Consider the following 18,066-nt stretch of genomic DNA (forward strand, 5'->3'; position numbering starts at 1 on the left):
AAAGGTAGAAATGATACCCAGAACACTTGACCCATCCGGGCCCACAGAACACCAAAAGCCAGGTATCTAACTTGCAGGTAACAGGCTTGAGTTTTCATCTCTAGAAAAACAAGTGCCCAGAGAAAAGTCTTTCATGTTCTAGCAGTTGGCTCCCTTCTCACAGGCTGATGCTTCAGATGATTATGTAAAACCAAAGCTTGCAGTGGGCAAGCCCAGGGAAGATAAGCTTCTATTTCAAAATTTTAGTTCTTCATATTTTAATAAGAATAGACCAAGAAGGCTCACCTAAGACTTGAGGAAGGCTCAAGAAAAAGACAGCATAAAATAAAGAAACAGGACAAGGGACTGTTCCTTGAGGGAGAAGACTGCTGAAAGAAGATAATATTCAAATAGAATATCCTTTAGTGGATAGTGTTAAACTATTTTCTAAAATACTTGTTAACACTTCATACTCCCCAAAGAAGAGACTAAGAATTCGTTTTGATCCACTTCCTTTCCAACATTTCTTATTGCCAATGTTATTTATTTTAGCTATTCCGGTGCATTTGCTAAATGTCTGAATTAGCATTCTCCTGATTACTGGTAGATCATTTTTTCACATTTACTGGTTATTCAGATAAACTTTTTTTGAAGCACATTTGAAGTTTCTGGTCTGTTTTTCTATTGCATTGTTTAGCTTTTTCTTATTGATTTCTACTTTGCGGTTACATGTGTAGCAAACATCTTTTCCCATCTGTGGTTTGCCTTCTCATTCTTTAATGGTGTTGTATGATGACTGAATTTAATTAGATTGAACTTAATTAAATTACATTTAATTTCAACGTAGCTGAAGTTATCAATCTTCTTTTCATGGTTAGTGTTTTCTCTACGTTTAAAAGAAGTTTTTTCCCATCCCAAGGTCATCGAGATATCCTTCCATATTAGCTTTTAGAAGCTTTATTGTTATGTCTTTCATGCTACGTCTACAGTGTACCGGGAATTGATGTCTGTGATGAGACAACTTTCTTTTTTTCTCCTATGATGGATACCCAATTGTCCTAGCACATTTTACTGACAAGATCATCCTTTTCTAACTGCTGTACAGTGCCATCATTGTCATAAATAGCATCCATATATACTCTTGGGTCTATTTCTGGGCTCTCTATTTCATATTATATCATCTACTTGTTTATCCTTGCTTTAATATCACACTGTATTATTTATTGTAACTTTATAATAAACCTCGATATGCAAGTTATTCCACCTTGCCGTTCTTCAAGAGTGTCTCAGCTCTTCATGGCCCTTTGTGTTTCCATACAGATTTTAGAGACAGTTGGTCAATTTCTAAAAATAACACTTGCAATAATTTTAATTGGGATTATACGACCACAGAGTCTTTCAAAACCATGAACACAGTATAATTCCCTCATTTGGTTAGGTCTTCGACTTCTTTCAAAAATCTAAAGCTTTCTGATTGTGCCTTTCCTCACTGTGTGTTAGATTTATTTCTGGATATTTGGAGGTTTGTTTTTGCCACTGTATATCATATTTTTTATTTGGTTCTTATATGTGAACACATAATTGATTTTCCTATATTAAACCTTGTACCCAGCCATTTTGATTCTTCATTATTAATTTTCATGATTTTTCTGTAAGTTCTTTTGGATTCTTCAGGTAAGCAATCATACTACTTGCAAATAATGACTCATATATTTTTTTCCTTTCCAACCATATTTTTTTATTTTTATTTTATTTTTCTTGCCATAATTACTGTGCTGGCCAGCACATCCTGAGTTCAAAGTCAAATTAAAGTGTATCATTCTTGACTTGTTCCAGATTTTGAGAATAAAGTTCTCAACAAAGTTTGAAGTAACGTGTAGAATCTTTGTAGATATACTTTACCAGATTAACAAAATTTTCTTCTATTTCAAAGTTTGCTAAGAGTATTTTTTAATCAAGAGCGAATGTTTAAATTTATTTCTTCACCATCTACTGAGATGACCATTTATATTTCTCCTTCACTCTGTTAACAGCAGTAAATTACAACTAAATATCAAGTGTTAAACCAACCCTACTCAACCTGATCATGACACACTATCCTTTTTATAAACTGCTGGTTTGCTAGCATTTTGGTGGTTTTTTGTTTTTTTTTTTTTAAATTTACAGGCATGACTAGAATTGGCCTGTAATTTTCCTTTCTTGTAATATGCTTCTTGGGTTTTAACATCACCGGTTATTCTGGCCTCAAACCATACTGGGATGTATTCCCTCTTTTTCGACTCTCTGGATGGTCCTATAGAAGACTAATGTTATTTTCTTCCTTAAATATTGAATAGAAATCAGTGGTGAAGCCACCTGGGCCCTAGAGTTTTTCTCTGTGCAAGGTTTTCAATGATGGATTCAGTGCTATAATTCAGATTTTCTATTCCTCTATATGTCAATTTTGGTAACGCGTTTATTTAAAAATATGTCTGTATTGTTTAATTTTTCAAATTTGTTCATATAAAGCTTAGGTCCAATTTTCCTTTTAATACCTATAGGATATGTAGCAATGTTCCCTCTTTCATTTCTGATTGGTTATCTATGTTTTCCTTTTTCTTGATCAGTCTTACAGTCTTTTCAGAGTTTACTTTTGGTTTTGTTGACTAGGGTAGACTGATTTCAAAAATGGCCACAATTAACCCATTCACCCCCTAAAAGTTCCTATGCCACTTGCAGTGTAAATAAATTTGCAGCACCTCTCACCTCTTGAATCTGGGCTAGCTTTGTGACTTGCTTTCCAATACAATGTAGCAGAAAGAATAATATAGGCATTAAATGCCTAAATCTCAGTCTTATGTGCATCTACTCTGTTAGAGCCCTACTATGCCCCTGTAAACAAGTTCAGATTAACCTACTGGAGAATGTAAGACAAAGTGACCCAGTCACCATCAATCCCCCAGCCCATAGCTGGATAATTGATAAAAGCAGAGCTGGGTGGTGGACCCACAGCTAGCTGACTGCAAATACAGACCAGAAATGCTTTGCAAACCCAACCTAAACGAACAGCTTGCAGGACAGAAGCACCAGCACATCAAATGGTGCTGTTTTAACCTAACTTTGGGGGGTAATTTATTATAATGCAGCAATAGCATCTGATAGACTGATTCTCTTCATTTTGTGGTTTTCTGTCTTTGATTTCTACTCTTAGCTTTATTTCCTTCCTTCTACTTCTTTTGTGTTTAATCTGCTGTACTTTTTCCAGCTTTTTGAAATGGATGCTGACCTTACTGTACCCTTCTTTTCCAATATGTATACTTTTAAAGTTCTGAGTATTCTTTTAAGCTGGCTTTAGCTGTATCCCGAAGCTTTTATATGCAGGATTTCCATTATCATTCAGGTCAAATAATTTGATACCTACCGAATATTTAAATGTGTTTTTCCCATCTCAAACACATGAGAATTTCCCAATTATCTGTTATTAATTTCTAGCTTCCTACATTGTAATCAGAAAACATACTATGTACAATGTCAATCCTATAATATTTCTTCAGACTTGCTTTTCAGCATAGCATATGGTCAATTTTTCTAAATATTCCATGGGTGCTGAAAAACAATGCAAATTATTCTGTATTAGCTTTTGCCTATTTCTCCTTTTAGTTTAGTTTTAGTTTAGTTTTATATGTTTCGAGGCTGTGTTATTTGGTAGATACAAATTTCAAATTACATCCTTCTATCACTATGAAGTGGCCCTCTTTATCTTTAGTAATACTTTTTGTCATTAAGCCTCTTGATACCAGTACGGAGATACAAATTTTTTGCTTGGTTTTTCATGGTGTATCTTTCTTGATCCTATTACCTTCAACCTTTTGTTATCCTTATATTTTAAACAGAACTCTTCTAAACAGCATCTACATGAGTTTTGTTTCTTCATCCAATCTCACAATCTTTGAATTTTAACTGAAACTCTTAGCCCATTTACACTATATGGTTTATATCTACCTTCTTATTAAACGCTTTCTACATACCCTATACCTCTTTTATGTTCCTTTTCATAAATGCAAATGAGCACATTTTCTCACTTTTTCTATTATCTTGAAAGTTGCATGCTTGTTTACCATATAGATTACAACACTAACACTGAATTATCAAACACTAACGTTAATTTGTACTTTCTCCCCTTTCACATACAATGCAAGAAGGCTACACTATTTAACACCATTTATCCCAATCTAGGCTATATGCCATTAGTTGTTTTCCAAATTTTATATACATTTTATCTCAACAGGACATTATCACTCTATACAGATAATGTGCATTTAGATTTACTCAGGCATTTACCATTTCCATTGCTCTTTATTCCTTTTCATATCTTCAACTTTCCAACCAGGGTCATTTTTCCTCTGCCTGAAAAACGCCCTTTAGTACTTCCTTTAGAGAAGGTCTTCTGGTGATCAAGTCTCTCAGTTTTTTCTACTCTGAAAATGTCTTATTTTTGATGGGTTTGGAATTCTGGTTTGGCAGTTATTTTCTTTCAGCACCTTAAAGATTCTTTACCCCCCCTTCTGATTTCCTCTTTTGAGAAACAAGCTATGAGTCTTACTGTTGTCCCTTTGAAGGTAATCTTCTCCCTCTTTTTGCTACTTTTAAAATTGCCTCTCCAATATTAGTTTTCAGCAGTTTTACTATGATGTGCCTAGGTATGGTTTTTGTTTTATGGTTCAGAGTTTCTGTGAAATCTGCTACTTTATTTCTTTGCTTTTAAAGTTCTCAACCACAACCCACCACGACCCCCGCTAAACACTGCTTCTGTCCCATTCTCTCTCTCCTCCTCTTCTAATATTCCAATTATGCACATTAAACTTTCCACTGTATTCCTTTCATTTTGCACACTCGCTTCTAGTTTTTCCATCTCTCTGCCTCTCCATAAGTAATTTCTCCTGAGCCATCTTCCAGTTCACTCTCTCTTCAAATGCTTCTAAACTTCTATTAAACCTGTAAATTCCAGTTAGGGAATTTTTCAGTTTGATTTTTCTGTTATGTCTTCCATATTGCTCCAACTTGTCTTTGTCTCCTCATACACAGTAAGCATAGCATTTGTAAAGTCTGGGTCTGATAATTCTAATATCTAGAGTCCCTGTGGATTTGTTTCTATTGTTTTGTTGTTTCTTCAGATTTTTGTTAGTGTCATCCTACCTTCTTGTGTATTTGGTTACTTTCTAGTTTGCACGAGATACTGTACTTACTAAATAGCTAACAGAAATAACATAAGGCCTAAAATGATGTTACCTTCCTCCAGAAGGATACAGATCAGCTTCTGCTAGGCACCTACTGTTACTAGCAACCCAAGATCACTTCAATACAATTTCACTTACTGAGACTGACAGAATTTGATCCTGACATGCTGTATCTGTGAGGGCCTGGGAAACTGTGGTTCAGTCTTAACTCCTAGAATGCACCCAAAGTAAAGACTGGGGATAGGGAGGAGCCGACACAGACAGGTTATAGACTCCAGCCCCTGTCCCCCAAAGTTCAGTTTCTCATCTGTCCTCTCCAGATTCAGCAAACATACCCAGAGGAAAAGGAGCTCCCAAAAGCCAGGCTTACATCCTTGATTATCTATCCTCCTTAGGATCCTGAACTAGTTCTTCACAATCTTGCTGGGTTTCTGATGCATTCCAGTAGATGTTTTCTCCCATTGTGTACTATTTTAGAACTGCTCAGCTGGTCTGAATTACCCTGTTAGTCCTTAACAAACAGAGAAGTCCATGGCATTTTGAGGTTGCCTTTTAATCTAAATGCATCTAGAATTGACATAACTTCAGGCAGAACGAGGTAAAAATATATATGAGGGACTGAGGAAGAGAAATAAAACACGTATCAGAAAAAGTCTATCAACAGGCCTGGTCCTATGTTCACTTACAGCAAGCTCGCTCTACTTTTCTGCAACTTCGTGACTCCACCTTTTTATAGAGTCCCAGATTCTATAAAACTTTACTCCCCTTCCACCTCTCAAAACAGCCTGAAGAGAGACAAGAATCTCCATATTGCATCCCTCATGCTTTTGGTTTAGTTTGGGTGATAGCCTTTCATTTTTATATTCAACTCAATAAAACATTTATTCAAGGTTTCCTATATGGTAAAGAGTGAAATAGATGCTAGGGATTAAAAAAGAAGGACAAAGAGGAGAAGGAGGAGAATACTCCCTGCTTTCAAGAAATCTGTGAAAATGCCTTTACTCTGTTACTTTGACTGTTTCTTAAAATAAGTAGCCTTGCCAGCCCTTCCTCAATAGTAGTTGGGCTCTACAGAGATCCTTTTCCAAAGCAACTCACATACTGAATATACATTATATATCTCAAAGAGGGCAAAGACTGTCTGGGAAAACGTATTATAAATGCAAGTACTTTAGCACTTGAAATAACTAACATGTAATTGTTTTTGACTTACATCCTTTGTCAGACTGGTTGGCCTACGCTTCATGACATGCAAATACTTAGAAGACCCTCTTTGGTATATCCTATTCTTTTCACATATTAAACCTCTTCTGCTGGAACCACAGCATTAAGAACACATAGAAATAGATTTCTATCACAGCTAAGTAATCCTTACAATTATTATTTACCAAATAAAAAATGTTTCAAAATCAGTCAAAACCAACATATTAAATCTGTAACACAAAATTTCCCTAACCTTAAAAATGATCCAATCTCGTAACAGCTCAAGTGTGTTACAGTGCATACTACTGGGATACTAAGACAATTCAAACTGTCAAGGTCATCTTTCTCAAAATGTTGTAAGTAGAGAACGAAAAAAATTAATCATAGCAGCTGCTTTGTCTACTGCAACCAATTTCCAAGTTAATGTCGTTTGCCTTGCATTAAAATTCATTCTGTGTTGATTTATCATGCTAGTTCTGCAGCTTCATTCAATTAAAACAATGTCACAACACACTCAGAGAAAATCATTTCAAACAGCCTGAGCTAACTGCAACTTTAAAGGCCAAACGAAGAGAAAGAAAGAAGAAAAAAAAAAGATTCATTAACCCTACTGTTTTAAGTACAGACATTCTCTGTGGCTCACCAATTACATTTTTGCCAAGTGGCATGTTAATTCTAAAGAAGAGGTTAACAACAATTGTGTCTAACGCTATTCGTTGCTGCTCGCTTCATTTTAAATGGAAATGATATTTTTCTCCCAATGACAAAATATAAAGTATTATGGCAAATCTTCCCATTAACCTTTTACGAAGTTTACAATTAAAGAGAAAACCTCCTGTGATACACTATCAAAACAGATAACTAATAAAAAATGAATTTCCAAAAGTATTTCAGTGAAACACTTCTAAGAAATGTTAGAGTAATTTCAGCTTAAAATTTTGGAAAACAATTTAAAGGACATGCACTTCTTCAGATTGCTTTTCGCACAAAAGATTGATAATCTATTTTTAAATATTGTGTCTAGTATTTCTAAGGTGATTTTAGTTAGATACCTTACAAACTTTACATTATATCACATAAGTAATACAGTTGGTATGAAACACACACAAATGTATATATGTTGAAGTCTTTCACTTAGCAGATGACAAAAAATGGATCACTTCTAATGTAGTTAACACCAGCGAACCTACCTTATATAAGTGTGTAAGATGAGAGTGGTGACTATTTTGCAGTACAACTGTTTTTAATTAAAAATACCAGAATTAAATATATCAAAATGTCTTGTGCTTTTAGGGGACATAAATGCCTTATCTCTTTTCTATCTTCATATTAATTCTAGATAAGCAGCCTAATATGTCTCCCTATGCTACATAATAATTATATAGGATTCATTTTGCAAAACCTTTCATATATGAGGCCTTTGTACACATCTTCTGTTGGTGGCACAAAGCTATGTAAGAGGAAACATTTAAACCAGAAGTTGTAAAGGGGAAAAACAGTAACCAATAATAACCAAAATATGAAATCTGTGGCATATGAATTTGGATATCCTAAATTACAGCAAATCTTCACCCTCTGAGTACAGACATAATTGAGCAAGAGGCTGAAACCATGCAAAACAAACTCAGGTAGGGGGCCGGCCCCACAGCCAAGTGGTTAAGTTCATGCACTCTGCTTCAGCAGCCCTGGGATTCACCGGTTTGGATCCTGGGCGCGGACCTACACACCACTCGTCAGGCCATGGCGGTGCAGCCTCCCACTTAGAGGAAAAGGATGACCTACAACCCGGATATACAACTATGCACTGGGGCTTTGGAGAGAAAGGAAAAAAATTTTAAACAAGAGGAAGATTGGCAACAGACATTTGCTCAAGGCCAACCTAGTCAAAAAAAAAAACTCAGGTAAATAACATAGATGGTTATCCTTCTAAAAGGTAAATAACAAATGCTTAGAAAAACAAAAAATCATTTAATCAATTAAAAATATGAAGGCAATGAAAGCCAGTAAGGGTTTTATGACACAAGAAGAGGACAATATTTTTGACAGTATAAGGTCCAAACTCTAATACACAAGGCCCTTTAAAAGATCTCAAGCTATTTCTCAAACCCTTATTTTTGCTATTACCCTTCTGTTCAGACACATAAGCAATTCATCGTTCTCTAAAAGTTACTTTTAGAGGTGCTTTTAATTTTTCTTCCCTTTAACACGTTCCTTTCTCATTCTCCACCAAACATGTCGAATCTTCCTCATTACACAATACAGAGGTCAAGCATTCCTTCTGTGATTTCCATGTGTGTTCTTTGATTCCCAGAGATAGCAGTTTTCTCCACCAAAGTGAAGATCTCACAGCGCTCTGTACCCACCTCTCATGCCCTTATCACACAGTATGCAATGAGCTGCCTGTCTCATGCAGGTCACTCCTTCAAGTCAGGAACCAGCACCTGGTCTTTTTCTGTGAGGAAGAGTTACCCTGAGCTAACATCTGTTGCCTATCTTCCTCTTCTTGCTTGAGGAAGATTGTCCCTAAGCTAACATCTGTGCCAATCTTCCTCCATTTTTTTCTGTATGTGGGACACTGCCAGAGTGTGGCTAGATGAGCGGTATGTAAGTCTGCACCCAGGATCCGAACCCGCCAACCCCAGGCCACCAAAGCAGAGCACACGAACTTAATCAATACGCCCCTGGGCTGGTCCCAGTCTTTTTTTTTTCAATCCACAGTGCCTTACACAATTATACAGCAAACAGAAGAAACTAATATTTATTCAGATTGTTGGATAATACAATTTAAGTCTTTGCAGAAATCATTAGTAATTTTTCTTTCTCAATGAAAAAATTCAATCACTAAGTAAGTTAATATGCAGCACAGGAACCCTTATACATTTCAGAAATACCCCACATGGTAAGCCTGACTGACTGATCTCAGGACAAATTCCAAATGACAGAGTCAATGATGTCATAGAAACAAAACAAATATTATTTCCACTTTTCATTTCAATATGGAAGTATCAATTGAGTGCAAAGTCTATGTCATTCAACATTTCTTAGGTGCTGAGTACACTAAAGTATGTCTTACAATGAGTGTTCCAGAACACGACCGTTTCTACCCTTGGCACTTTACTCACATTAAGTCACTTAATCCTCACAACACTGGAAGGTGATTACCACTATCACTTAAAGACCTTAAACATATACCCTGATCACATCAGAAACTCATGTTTAGTTTTCTCATTCTTGTCAATCATTCCAAATGTTTAGTACAACAGTTGAATAAAAACTCTCATCACATCCAAGTTTACTTTCACAATGAGTCCAATGGTGTTTGTATAATTTCTTCTCCACCTACATCCCAAAACATATCATTACCATACTACGTTTACATAACCACACCTTGCCTTTTCAATATTTTCATCTGTCTTTTACTGATTGGGATCATTGTTTTAATAATCATCATATACATCTTTTTACCTCAACAGAACCTTTTATATGAATGAAAACCTTTATGTAATTATTATTTCATCTGCATATTTCAATGACAAATATGTATAAATTCAAAAAAGAGACAAAGAATATGGTTATTTGAGTCAGGACTGACCTTACAAGTATCACCTCAGACTCTGATGAAAACTCTAGGAGACGAAATATGTAATTCTGACCACAGATTATGAATACTGTCTAAGGCTATTTGAAATTGATGACTTAAGCTTTGCTGCATAAATATTATCAGCCTCATATACTGTTCCAAAAGTATTAACTCAGTTCTTAAAGTGACTTGCTTTTTTTGGCACAAATTTTAGTCATATCTGACCTAGGGAAAACTGTCTTTAACACTACCCTGATTCAATGTTCCTACACTGTTACAAACAACTCAGCTTACAGTGACTTTTGGTTATTATGTTCTTTTACTATAATACATTTATCATCTTACTCTTAGTGCCTGCTCAATATTAAATTATAAAACCTTCTCCTTCTGTATTCTCTATTTTCAATGAATAGCACCACTAGCAACGCCCTGTCTTCTCTTAGCCTCTACATGTAACAGACTAAGAAATCTTAAGATTTTCATTATTTAATCTGTTCCCATTTCTTCATTTCAACTGGCAATGCCTTAGTTTAGGCTCTCATTATGGTATAACTGGATTACGGCTGTAATAGTACCATGAGAAAAAGATTATGCCTTTTTATATTCCTTTGCCAGTTGCCCAGCACAGGCCACACAACATTATGGAATAAAAGAATGATGCCCAAAGTTTTCTGGTTTATACTAAGATCTGCTCTTTAGCCTTCGTGTTTCTAATTACTTTTCAAATTTTGTTTTTTTCTTGTGTCTTAATCTGTTCTTAAAATGCAAATTTATACTACCTTTATACTATCTTACAAATAAAAAGGCAAGAACCTAATCAAAACAATCATTAATCTATAACCCCAAAAAATAAAACATAGACATATTTTTTAAGCTCAATCAATTCTTTACCAAATAACAAAGAAAAAATTATCCTACCAATATGAAACAGAGAGATGGCCAAGTGCATGAAACGTAGGCTGCTTACTGACGATCGTGTTGTGGGACTTGGGAAGAGCAGTGTTTATGATAGTCAAAACTACATTTCAGGAAGTCCCTACTTATTTAAAAACTATTTGGTTCTAAAGGGCTGGGTTTATTAAGACATTTAATATGCTTTTCCAATGAAATAATGAACTAAATTTAGTTCCAAAGCTAGTCATTGAAAAGTTCAAATTTGATGTCCCTAGAGTAAAGTTAAGGCAGGTTCGATCACAAACTATGGTAGTCTTCTGCTGAAATTCAAACTAAAAGAAGGCATAAATGATAAGTTCATTCACTCATAAAATAAATTTAAGTCACCTACTACTATAAGCAGGCACTAAGATGGGTGTTCAAATTCAAGTGGTATAACCTTTGACTACTCAACAACCCATTTCATTTGCCAATTTTGGAGGGAAAGGGTTAGTTAGGATTAGGAAGATTCTGTTATTGACTGCTTCCCTGGGTTCCAGGAAACAATGCTCTCTCAAGATGGGCCAACTGCAGACCAACACCTCAAGCTTTCCTTTAACATCTAACAGAAACACCTCAATGTTTCTGGAATATAAATAGCACTGAAAAGCACATCTCTCTCCAGTTTTTGTACTCTACTCCTTTGGTTATTTCCATAAGGATCTTAGAGATATGGAGGTTAAATACCTGTGATTAGGTATCCAACTGATTCATTAAGTCTTTTGTAACAATTTTAACCAAGCATATCCAAAGAAACTTTTTGGATAAGATAAATCACAGACAAAACTTTCTATCTCAACCGAGCCTGGAAAACATTTGCTTACAAGCAATAATTCTTCCCTAAAAACTAACTACAGCTTTTAATTTGTTCTTCTGAACACTAGTTCTTTTTAAATATTACTTACAAAAGAAAGCATTAGCAATTTAAGACTCTGAGAAGGCTTATTATTTGAAAAATTGTTAAAATGAAAAAACCTGAGCTAAACAAAATTTATTGTTTTCAGATTGTCTTGGAATCCTTTTTGTAATAATTTCTATTAACACCCTAAGAAATTTACTATGTCTCAGACCACAAAGAGGCCTATTAAATATCTGATACACAGCAGGCCCTCAATAAACCCTTGCAGAGTAAAATAAAAAGGAAACTTCAAAACCAAAAGCAAAACAACGAAAGTCATGAAATTGACCTTCATTAAATTAATCTGTTTAAAGTTCTAAGTCGTTGAACAACAGTTTCTCCACCTACAACTTAAAGACACGCTCTGTATTGTCCAATCATACCGCTAAATTAAAAACTCCAACAGGTTGCTATGTAATCTGAAAAACTTCACAAGTTAACTCCACTCAATAAAAATATATAATCCTTCCTAAAATCAACAATCTTCCTTAACAGTTTCCTGTATAAACTGTCAAAGAAGAGAGATGTATAGATCTTAATTTTAAAATATAACATATTCACTCTTATTTAAGGATATCCAGGCAAAAATCAAGGCTTAATTTAGGCATTGAATAACTAGACTTTCCAGATCATTAAATTTGGATTTAATGTCCATTTGTTTCTCAAAAGAACAAAGGTGACAAGTAGTTTCATATCAAGACTTTTGAGGACTCTTGATTAATTCCTTCAACACAATAAGAAAACCACAATAGTCAAAGGAACAAAAGACTAAGGAAACGTAACTAACTGCACTGATCCCTTTCTCTTCTCACAACCCCTCCAAAATAAACGCCAGCTCAATATCCAATTTAGAGTTGACAATCTTGAGAAACAGGAGAAAACTACCATAACCTAATACTAACTGAGAAGCTATGACTAGCCAAATTTTATCTGCAAAACCAAGATAATTCAATTGAATGGGAAGTTAAAATTTATGCTCTACCATTAACATAGATTATTATTTAGAGTACTGTGAATAACATTATCAATCTACTTTATTAATTATAGTTGCCAGGCTGGGATCCTACAAGCTGGAAAAAATATTTGAAATGGCATTTATTTACGTTACAAACCTTTGACAATATGCGTCATCATGATAGCCTCGACCCAAGACATACCTTTCAAGGCTATTAAAACCCATTTCAAAAACATCAGAAAATCAGAGTTACCTTCATATAAAATTTCTGGAAAAAGCCTCACTACAATTTCATATCACATCCTAATCTGTTCGTGTATACACAGGATGACTAATATCCCTAACTGCTAGACCTTGCCAATATTTGAAACTTATCTAGCACTCTAGCAGATCCTATAAAACAACCTCTCACAACTCAATGTTGATAATTAGGCAAATTTAATGACAGAATTATTACTGACTCATTGAAACATAACATTTTTTACTTATATCAGAGTTAACTCCATTCATACACTGCTTATAAGATCTCCATGGATCCAAACAAGTCCTTAATAACTGGCCAAATTACCAGTTTGATGGCCTAGATATAACTTTAATCTTCATTCATGTATGTTATTTTATGAATGTATGATAAACTTAAATAGTCTTAAATGATTTAATGTAATATCTTTCCTACAAGACTCCTTCAAGAATAGGATGTTTTTCCTTATTCATGATCCCAAGAACCATACTGAGTGCTCTATCAGATGCCACACATTTGTCATCTTCATTCCTCCCAACAATTCTATGAGGGGGACCTTATAATATTATAGACAAGTAAACAAATTCTAAGACATTAACGATGCTCAAAGCCAATGTAATAGGCTCAATCATTTTTCAGCAAATATTTATCCCAGTCCCCTTCTCACTGTGGACAGAGTGACTTGATAATGCAGTTTCTCAACCTCAGCACTACTGACATTGTGGGCAGAATAATTCTTTGTTGTAGGGGGCTGTCCTGTGCATTGTAGGATGTTTAGTAGCAAATCTGGCATCTACCCACTAGATGTCATTAGTAACCTCTCCAAGTTCTGACAACCAAAAATATCCCCAGATATTGCCAAACGTCCCAGCGGGGCAAAATTATCCACAGTTGACAATCACTGGGCTAACCAAATGTTAGCGAATGGGACAAGAGCAGAGGCCTTACATGTGCTTAAGCAATCTGGCTTGGCTCTGGCACTCCAGTGACCTGCCATGAGAAGTGCATGCTCCTCTTTGGGCTGGGCCCAGCAGGAACTAAATAGAGCTCTAAACACATCTGCAGTCAGCCTAGATCAACCTTGGCTCAGCCCAAACAGCAGAACCCGTCAATATACGGTACAGACTAAAGAGCACAGAAATCAATGCTTGTTATTTTAAGCCACTGAGTTTTAGGGTGGCTTATTATATAGAGTATTATTGTGGCAGTTGTTGACAAACACAGCCAGTAAGAGAGTAAGCCAGGATTCAAAACCTAAGCCTATCTGGCTCAAAACCCCACTATTATCTTGACTAGGTCTAAGAGTTTTCCCAGCTGAATTAATAGTCCCATCCCCAGGATGTTTGTGGTGTACAATAGGGATGCAATAAAAGTCTGCTTTATTAATAAGTATAAATATTAATACATAGGAATTTTGTAAAAGTTTTCAATAGGCTTCTCATTCCCACATCATTAAGCCACTGATTCAAAAACACTGGGAAGGGTATTATACAGCACAATCTCATTTCCCAACTACTGAATCTCAGACTTTCTCCTCCTATCAGTTCCAGAGCTATACACAGCCACGCCCAAAACAATATCTCCAAATTAACACTTACTTCTAGAAATAACTTGCTGTGTGCAAATGCAAAAGTTAAAAAAAAAGTCCACCAATATTTGAAAGAGTGAGGCTTTCTTACAGATATGCACAGCAAGTATTTATCGTGCCTCTACCATTTATCAGACACTATTCCAGGCAGTGGGAATATAAAAACAGAAAACATCCCCACCCTTATGGAGTTGACATTCTGGTAGCACGCGCACAGCATAAAGACATTTTCTAAATGCTTTACATGTAGTAACTCACTTAGAAATCCACATAACCCTGTGAGAGACTTACTATCTCCATTACAGAGATGAGAAAACTGAGGACCAGAAATGACAAGTAATTTGCCCAAAGTCACAAAACAAGTAGAAGAGCCAGTCAGGGGTCTGGGTCTGAGTCCACACTTTTAACCACTATGCTACACTGTCCCTCTGAAGCTTTAACAATAATAAAAGCATTTTCAAATCAAATAGGATGAATTCACTCACAAACTCAAACGTACATACAAATGGGGGGGGGGGGCGTGAGAGAGAAGCCCCATATGCAATGATCTCTAAGATATATTAAGTGAAAAAAAGCAAGAGTAAGAATGCATATTTGTTTCATTGTGGCCAATATCTAAGTCATAATTCTAAAACAAATCTTTTCCCATACTGCCAAAACCTGACACAGACTCCCTTGTTTTATTTTAATACTATTTAATTTTTTCTAAAAGATGAGCTAAAGTTCCTAACATACACCAGAAAACAGTTACTACTCATTTGGTATGTTTTAATAACCACAAAGAAGAAAAATTCAAAACATATGTGCAGATCCCAATTTTGCCAAATTTAAATTCTTTTAAGAGAAATTTAAAATCAAGGTATTAAAAAAATTGTCTGGGGGTGCCAGCCTGGTGGCATAGTGGTTAACTTCATGAGCTCCACTTCAGCAGCCTGGGGTTCATGGGTTCGGATCCCGGGAATGGACCTACATACCTCTCATCATGCCATGCTGTGGTGGCATCCCACATGTAAAACATGGAGGAAGAGTGGCACAGATGTTAGCTCAGGGCCAATTTTCCTCAAGCAAAAAGAGGAAGACTAGCAACAGATGTTAGCTCAGGGCCAATCTTCCTCACCAAAAAAACAAATTGTGTGGGGGCCAGCTCCATGGCCTAGTGATTAAGTTTGGTGCTCTCTGCTTCAGCAGCCTGGGTTCAGCTCCCAGGTGCAGAACTACACCACTCATCAGCAGCCATGCTGTGGTGGTGACCCACATACAAAATGGAGGAAGACTGGCGGCAGAAACTTTATCCTTTAGAGTTTAAACAAGCAGATGAGTAGGCTGATATCCTTTAGGAGACACTGAAAGACCAAACATTTGTAGATTCCAATTGGGAGAGGTGCCCAAATCACAATTTCCCATCTCTAGGAATCATCTCAATACCCAGAGTGGGACCATAGTCGTCATGTTTAGGTTATGTAAGTTAACCTCACATTCCTAGTCATGCCAGATTGGGCCAAAACACATTCTCTCTCCTAAGAATCTGAAGTTTGAAAATAAAGTCTGGGAGACACTGATACCAATTTATGTTAACAGCATGGCTCTCAACAGAGAAGATCCAAACTCCTACTGCAGAGGTTCTCAGAGCTGCCCTGATTCCTGTCTTAGGTGTATTCTCCAGCTATTCCTTTAATCCTTTGTACCACACCCAATTATCTTCCAACAAACTTTTTCTTTGCCTACGTTATCCAGAACTGCTTTGTATATCTGCAAGCAAAAATACTTAGAAAAAAAGTAAACGTATTAGAGCTTTAAAGAAAATTTTATTGGAAAGGCAACTTGTGAAATATCAAAGCTTTTTCCCATTAATCCAACTTAAGACAATTACTTCCCATTTCCAGACTAGTATGCTGTCAATATGATCAATGAATCTTAAGAGTAAACATCACCTTTTTGACCTTAGAACATCAACTCCTCCTTATATGTGCTTTCAGTAAAGTCCTCTGAAACCTAACAAAAAGCCACCAATTTGCCTTTATTTATTCAACACGTACTGGATGCCTATTATGCGCCAACATTATGCACAGTGAGAATATCGCAGTGATTAAGAAAAACAGGTTCTTGATTTAAGTATCTTATATTCTGCTAAAGAGACGCAGAAAAACAAATAAGAAATATAACAGATAATAAGTGCTACTGCAGAGAAATAAAGAGACTTATGTGAAACAATGAGTAATCAGATTTCTTTTAGATAAAATTGTCAGGGGAGGCCTCTTGGAAGTGACATTTATGTTAAAATCGTAATGACAAGAAGCCAGCCAGTAGAGATCACTATACAGGTTAACATAAAGGGCCTTAGGCTGGGAACAGACTTGAGTTGTTCTAGGAGCCAATGTGACTACAGTATATGGAGGAAGAGGGAAATCATTTAAGATGAGGTCAGAGAGACAAAAAGCACCATATCGTGTAGGGCTTTGTAACAAAAGGCAAAGAGTTTGGAGCTACTTATAAATTAGCTGGTATAAAACAAGGAAGCTATTTAGAACAAGGTGCTTATAGAGAACAGTTGAGCAAGCGACTAAGATGAAGAAAACAAAAACAAAAAAATTACAAACAGTGGTCATCATAAAAATTTTAGAGCTGAAAGCAACCTTAGCTGTCACAGAGTCCAAGCTCTCATTTTACTGAAAGGATGACTTGGCCCAGACTGAGGCTTCTCGAAGGTCAAGCCAAAGATGAGCAGAAAGTTATGCTTGGTGCTCTCTGACATTCAGGCCAAAGCTCTTTCCATAATTCTCGCCTCAATCTGAAATCTAAAACTAAGTTTTGACCATGTGCATTTCCAAAAGTGATATAGCAGCATTTAAATGAAAACATATTTAGAAAGAAATTTAAAATTATTCATGCCAAATTATTCACACCTGTAGTCCCTCACAAGAAGGTTTTTTTAAAGTGGCTGACAATGCTTAAGTATTTACCACCAGATATAACTCTTCCCAAAGTATGTGAAACAGAAAAGAAATTGAATAAAACAACAAAATATACTTACATCTGGGTATTCTTTTACAGGCACATAAAGTTTCTCTTGTAACTGAACAATAGGTCCCACAGCATCAGGCAATTCTGCACTCCTTTTCTCTGTACTGCCATTTAATGTGTCATTGTACATGTCTTTCCGTACTCTGCTAATTTCTGTTAAAAGTAAAAATTTTAAATGTGTTAGACAAAAAAATATTCTTGCTAGCCCAGGAAAAAAAATAAGAGGGTAGGGGAGGATTTCAATGATAAGTGTTAAAACTCACAGAGGTAAAGAATTGTTGATCTATCCTGTATTCTCTGGATTAAGTCTATGTTTAACTGAACTATAGCCTTAATTAATTTCTACCAGAATCACATCTACACGAACCAAATAATATTTTATTAAAACTAACTTCAGAGCCCAAGCTCTTATTCAGTATGAAACAGATCTGTCACTTTGTCTAATGTCTCCA

At 35.8% G+C, this 18,066-nt stretch overlaps 1 protein-coding gene across 32 annotated transcripts in view; it reads right to left on the bottom strand.

The window, feature by feature from the left end:
* The window catches only part of QKI (QKI, KH domain containing RNA binding), a 151,705-nt gene that overhangs the window by 95,317 nt on the left and 38,322 nt on the right, over positions 1-18,066 (bottom strand). For all 32 annotated transcript variants that reach the window (XR_011535525.1, XR_011535526.1, XM_070602984.1 and 29 more), the window contains one exon: positions 17,625-17,767. Coding sequence is in view for 30 of the 32 variants with exons in the window: in XM_070602984.1 (XP_070459085.1) it covers positions 17,625-17,767 (143 nt within the window). In the remaining 2 variants the exon portion in view is untranslated. The remainder of the gene's footprint in view (positions 1-17,624; positions 17,768-18,066) is intronic.

The sequence above is a fragment of the Equus przewalskii genome, chromosome 32 (assembly GCF_037783145.1).
Source record: "Equus przewalskii isolate Varuska chromosome 32, EquPr2, whole genome shotgun sequence".
Lineage (NCBI taxonomy): Eukaryota > Metazoa > Chordata > Mammalia > Perissodactyla > Equidae > Equus > Equus przewalskii.